Source organism: Nasonia vitripennis, chromosome 3, assembly GCF_009193385.2.
Source record: "Nasonia vitripennis strain AsymCx chromosome 3, Nvit_psr_1.1, whole genome shotgun sequence".
Lineage (NCBI taxonomy): Eukaryota > Metazoa > Arthropoda > Insecta > Hymenoptera > Pteromalidae > Nasonia > Nasonia vitripennis.
The window spans coordinates 18,028,882-18,034,881 of record NC_045759.1 but is presented as its reverse complement, the minus strand read 5'-3'; the positions used below and the strand labels follow the sequence as shown (position 1 = coordinate 18,034,881).

The window sequence follows — 6,000 nt, the reverse complement described above, 5'->3', positions numbered from 1 at the left end:
GGAGCTCGAGAGATATTCTGACCTCGTTGCAGAGAAAGAGAGAGATGCAGCGGTGTATGTGCCCTCGGTGGATGTCACGTTTATTCGAGCAGCTGAAAGGAAATCAGCGCGCGCTGGCTATTCATAGCCTCGATAACTGACGCATAAGAGCAGGAGAGAGAGAGAGAGAGAGAGAGAGAGAGAGAGAGAGAGAGAGAGAGAAAGTCGTGTGCGCTCTCCCATCGATGCGCCGCCGCATTTTACAAAATGCATATGAGCACACCCCGACGACTGCTTGCGACTTTCCTCTCCGAGGCCCGAGCTTTCGTACAGCAAAACAACGGTATATTATACGAGAGCAGCGCGTAAGTATCTTTTTATTGAAATGTGTCGAGGCTGCTGCTGCTGAGCGCAGTGGCAACTTTCACCTTCACTATTTTCTTCTTCTGTGCAGAGCAGCATTATCAAACGGCGACGCGTGACGAAACGAAAGAAACTCGGCAATTGGCCTTAACAGGTTTCCTCGCAGCCGAGGAGGAGCTAGTGGAGGGGGAGAGGGGAAATTTTCGCCCACGCGCGCACCGTGCGTCCACGAGCGATGAATGAAATGCCGCGCTCGCTCTGCTGCAGCGGTGAAAAATGCCAAGGCCGATCATAATATTCAACCTCAAGAAGAGAGAAAGAGAGAGAGAGAGAGAGATAGATACAACAAAGGCTGTCAGCCGTGCTCCAGACGCACACACAGTCATAGGTATTTCCTCGAGACGACGCTCTCACCTACTTATGCGCGCGAGTGCAATTAGGCGAAACGCACCTCGAGAGAGTGCAGAGTGCCGCGTTATCTCGTAATCTGGTCTAATAAGCTGAGGGAGAGAGACGATAAGCGACGCAAATGCATCGAGACCGTCGGCATCGGGAACGCGAGAGAAAAGAATTAAAGAGCGGTGGAAGGAAGAAATCCAGCATTGGAAGTCCTTACCCTAGATAAGGATTGTGTACGTATCACTCGTGTCGTTTCGATGTTTCAAAAACGAGCTGCACGCAGAGAGCGAGAAGCCTTTTCTTCTCCCGTTGTAATCGAAAATCGAAACGGAGCAAAGCTCTCCCCAGCGCCCGTACACCTACGTTGTACACGAGAGAGCCAAGGCCTTTTTGGGGCGTGTACCCCTCCTCCGCCTAAATTCCCTCGGCCGACCGACTCGAAGGGAGAATGAAAGAGGGAGAGAGAGCGCGAGGGAGACGCACATACGGAGAGAACGAATGGAAATATCTGACTGGAAGGAGCCAACATCCGGAGGATTTCAAAATGGCACAAGCAGCCGACATGACGCACACGGCGGAAAGTCGACACGTCGCGTCGTTCCGAGAGAGCTGCGTCCCGATCGCGCCTTCTTCGTTCTCCTCGTCTTCCCACGTATTAACGCGCGCACGCTAGACATGATATCTCTCTCTCTCTCTCTCTCTCTCTCTCTCTCTCTCTCTCTCTCTCTCTCTCTCTCTTTCGCTCTGGAATATTCGCCGTTGTAGGCAGGCGCGCCACGAGTCGCCCGGACGCGCTCGACTCCCGGACACCCCGGGCTTCTGTCGAGAGCGAGAGAGAGCAAGCTCAACGGCCGCGCCTAGCTAGGAGAGCGAGAGAGACGGAGAGCCACAATAGGCTATGCACACGAGACAGCGGGACGGAGATATGGAGTCGAGTTCGGGCGAGAGGAACAGGCTCAGAAGTGAAATGGAGGCGCGTGGATAGGTAGCTGCTGCTTCTAAGGTACTTACGGGTCGACGGCGGCGACGGCGACGAGGCTTGTTGTGTGTTGTCGAGGACAGAGGAAGGCGAGTCGTCGCTCTCTCGTCGCTGTCCTCCTCGGTCGCACTCGGGGATCTCCGCGCGGAGAGAACGCGGAACGCGCGCGCACACGCAGCAATCTCTCTCTCTCTCTCTCTCTCTCTCTCTCTCTCTCTCCCTCACACAGCTGCTGGACGCTAGCGCCCTCTCGGCCCACGCAAAACACTATACCTCTACGTCGTCGCCTTATGACCGTCATTTTTCCCTCTCTCCTAGTATATCCAACCTACGGCTACTTATTTACGCTTTTCCGTGTTTTCTTTACCTATTCGCACGCTCGGATATTATTGCTTTCTCGCGTGCGCGCGGGGTTTATCGCGCGTGCACGGCTGGCGAGAGTTTGACGGAAATACCCAGGATATCTCGCCGCGAGATTATGCTATATAGTTCGAGTGTATTGCGATGAATTACAAGGAAGACGAGAGCTATATGCGACTACTACGCTGGACAAACGTATGATGACGTTTCCTCTCCCGTGTGCAATAAGCATCAACAACGCGCTGCACATACACCGCCCAGCGACATTGACACAGTAAATTAAAATTTAATATGCAAGACAAATTACCGCCTGTAATACCAACCGTATACTGTACGCGCGACGCTCATTGGAAAAGGAAATAAAAAGAAAAGAGAGAAGCGGATACAGCCAGCATATTTGCGCTGCGATGCCAAGCTACGCTGACGGTATCTCTGACCGAGACTTAACGATCCGAGAAAAGAGGCCTTGATGCTCCGCGCACACAGCCACACACACACACACACACACACACACACACACACACATGTAAACTGCACGGTGAGACGATAGAAGTGAAAAAAAATCTCGCTTACGTTTGTTCTCCTTCTAATGCGGGTCGTCGAGGGGATATCCGTTTATCCACAGATGCGTCGCGTGCGGCTCCCGGAGGCTAGGCTCAGCACACGAGACACGCAGAGCAGAGGCAGCGAACGAGTGCGTCTGTTCTCTCTCTGTTTTATCCCTTTTCCGCAGTGCACACCTTATAGAAAAAGTGTCGACGACTCAGCGTCCGGCGCGCGACTGACTCAATGACTAATAGCGGCGGCCAAAAGGGGAACGTCTGCACAAGCGCGCTCGCGCTCTCGCTCTCTCTCTCTCTCTCTCTCTCTCTCCCTCTCCCACACTATGCGCGTGCAGCGCAGCGCAGTTGCACGCTATCCCGTCCTCTCTCCCGATGACGATGTGTTTGCTCTACGTTTGTTTATTTCGCGGAATGTTGCTCACTGGCGTTTTATCTCGCGGAGAATTTTGATAGGAGAGCCAGGCGATTTCGGAAAAAAGTCGCCCTCGGTCGTGTGTATAGAGGAGAGAGACGGAGAAGAGAGATGGAAAAAAAAGAAGGCCGAGCCTGACCAGCGTAGTATATAGCACGCGGGTCGCTGCGCATGCGCGGGATAAGCGCGCCAAGCAGCTGTCAATTCGAAATCGTCGGAGCGACGATTCTTGGCGCGTGTGCGCATAGTGTATATTGTCGAATGATTTTTCCTTCTTGTTTATTGTAAAAATGTATAGTAATCAGTGACAAGCAATAATTTACAAATGCGCAGCGGGAGGAAATTTAGTCTGTTTATTGAGAGATAGAAGAGACGGGGGGCAGTATATAGGCGCATCAGTGATGGTAGCGAAGCTTGGCCTTGATCGTCTCCTCGTCGGCGATCTTCTTCACGGACTCGAGAGCCTCGGGCACGTCGAGTTTCTGACTGGCAGCGCGATAGAGAGCGTCGCGGATCGACTCGCTCGAGGCCGTCTTGAGGGAGTCGACGAGGCCGAGGTTCTCCCACATCTTGATGAAGAAGGTGCTGCAGCCGCGGTCGTAGTTGCCGAACTCGCCGCACTTGTAGTCCCAGGGCAGCAGGTAGTGGTAGTTCGGCCAGTAGGACTTGTTCAGCAGGAAGATCGTGTTGTCGTCGGCGGGGAATCTGGAAGACAGAGCGTTTTTTTGTTGTTGTTGTTGTTGTTGTTGTTGCACCGTTCTAATGTTCGATTCACGAGCTACTGGCTGTGAAAGCCGTCGTCGGCTATCATGACCATGCCGTGACTTTTCGGCATTTTAAAGAAGAGCTGGTATAGCAAGCCTAAGGAATCGTAAATAGCTATTAACTTGTCTCCGGGTTTCAGGCCCCAGACGAGCATCGCGCTGTTCACCAGCCAGGAGAAATTCGTCGTGACGGCCAGACGGAAGAAGCCGAGGATGAAGACGGTGTTCTTGATCGACTCGCCCCAGTACTCGGCCGGTGCGTTGATCGGTAGCAGGAGACCGACCACCGGGAAGAGCAGCCAGTAGAACCTGCGCAATTCTCTCGTCATACTCTCGAATTCGCTCATACGTTCATTTTAATCGTCGCAACGTTTACCATCTTTGAACCCAGACGTAGCCGTCGTAGTCGACGTCGCACATGTCGATGTCCTTGTCCATTCGCTCCTTGTCCGGGTGAGTCGAGAGAACGTTGGACAGGAGGTGGCTGTACCAGAAGCCCTTCTTGTGGTTGTAAGGGTCCCTCGAGGTTCCGTAGAACTTGTGGTGAGTTCTGTGCGCCAGTACCCAGTCGTAGATGTTACCCTGGCGAAGGTCACCGTGAAGTCAGTCACAATTGTTGCTTATAACCCGATAATTATACGATATAAAATCGTATGCACTTACCACACCGGCCAGCGTGTGCGCCACCATCAGGAAGCCTCGAACGAAGCCCGACGCCTCGAACGCGCCGTGGGCCCATAGTCTGTGAGCGCCGAGCGTGATGCCCAGTCCGGCGATCAAAATTATGAACAGCGCTGAAACGTCGAATCGAAAAAATCAACCGTATTTCGCCAACGAAACTCGTAAACTCGAAGTGTCTCTCCGAAAGTTATGTGTGAACGCTTGAACATTACGTCACACAGACACAGCAGAGTGCGCCGGATATTTAAATTTTTTTCCAGAAGGAAACGTACAATACGAATGCATTACTGCACTTTGTGTCTTTCACGGCGAAGATATTTCAGTTTCGTCATTGCGTTTCAAGAGCACACCGCGCTGTCGCGTAGGCGCACTTTTACATAACGTTCGTGAAATGATCGGTTTTTTTTCTGCTGCGAAAAAACAGGAATCGAGATTCTCTTGTGCAATCCATAGCGATATACTATTAGTTGATATAATATAAAAAAAAAAAAAATGTAACTGCTACTCACTGAAGAATACAGTCAACCATTTAGCCTCGGTAAGCAGCAGGATGGCTCCATAGAATCCAAGGGCGTGTAGATGTATGTAATACAAAACGGTCGGCCAATGTATGTCCCTCTTGTAATCGTCCATCCGCTCCGCCGGCATTTTTGCTCGATTAAAAAGCTTCGACTGCGCAATTTATCAAGCAAAAAATAAGAATGAAAATTTAAACGTGTATCGTACAAAAAAAAAGAAGAAATTAAGAAGTAAAATCGGCACCTCGACTCGGCAGATAAAAAGCTACGCGTTAGGAGCCGCGTTAGGTGGTAATCGATCCGGGTTCAAAAACAGACTGAAAGAGCCAGGTAAGCTGCATGCCGATGACCACGAAAACGCTTCGATTGACCCCCAAGACCTCGGCTGAAGAATCGCATTATCGTCAGTGGCGAGCTTTTACATTGTCATTTCCTCTTGGAGGAAAAGGTATGCGCGAGAGACGCACCGACAGAGACACTAGTCGCCGTACGCAGCGATGACGGCTCGAGACTAACTATTACTTATGTTTCGTTTAAACATTTCTCGAAGCGCCGAGCGATATGTGATGCCGTGGTTTATGTATACGATTTGGAGCACTTTTGGCGCTGTTTTTTCGTTGAATGCGGTGCACCCATTAAATAATTTTAATTCAAATGAAATTGAATTTTTTTAGAACAAACTTTAAAAATGTCGCAATCGAATCGTTTAAGCTACCAAACACAACAGTTAAATACTGTAACTATACTGTAACGTCTTACGTAATCAGTGTGTAAATTCTACAAGATTTGTATAAAGGGTCGATGCTATATGCGTATAATTAATTATGCATCACTGCTCGGGACACGAATTATACCGGCGTTTCCCTAAATTCTCTTCCTGCAGCCAACTGACGAATAAATGCTTCGAAAGAATATAATTTACAAATATATGAAAACAAGGAAGATGTTTATACCTACATTGTTTTTAGACGCACAAGCTATG

General features: G+C 50.2%; 2 protein-coding genes across 5 annotated transcripts in view; both read right to left on the bottom strand.

Moving 5' to 3' along the window:
* The window catches only part of LOC100116101 (eukaryotic translation initiation factor 4 gamma 2), a 10,780-nt gene extending 7,617 nt beyond the window's left edge, over positions 1 to 3,163 (bottom strand). Inside the window, exon 1 of one of the 4 annotated variants that reach the window (XM_031927340.2) lies at positions 2,654 to 3,163. The gene's annotated coding sequence lies outside the window, so the exon portion shown is untranslated. Of the gene's footprint in view, positions 1 to 1,752; positions 1,915 to 2,653 lie in introns of those variants that run through there. The other 3 variants (XM_008206911.3, XM_031927341.2, XM_016983744.2) reach the window with 3 other exon arrangements.
* Positions 3,164 to 3,317: 154 nt separating this feature from the next.
* Positions 3,318 to 5,576, bottom strand: LOC100115114 (acyl-CoA Delta(11) desaturase). The gene is made up of 6 exons (XM_001599529.6): positions 5,263 to 5,576; positions 5,010 to 5,172; positions 4,483 to 4,613; positions 4,196 to 4,401; positions 3,943 to 4,128; positions 3,318 to 3,760 (listed from the first exon to the last, which is right to left on the bottom strand). Exons 2-6 carry the CDS (start codon positions 5,146 to 5,148, stop codon positions 3,451 to 3,453), a joined length of 972 nt encoding a protein of 323 aa, XP_001599579.1. The 5' UTR covers positions 5,149 to 5,172; positions 5,263 to 5,576; the 3' UTR covers positions 3,318 to 3,450.
* Positions 5,577 to 6,000: the final 424 nt, after the last annotated feature.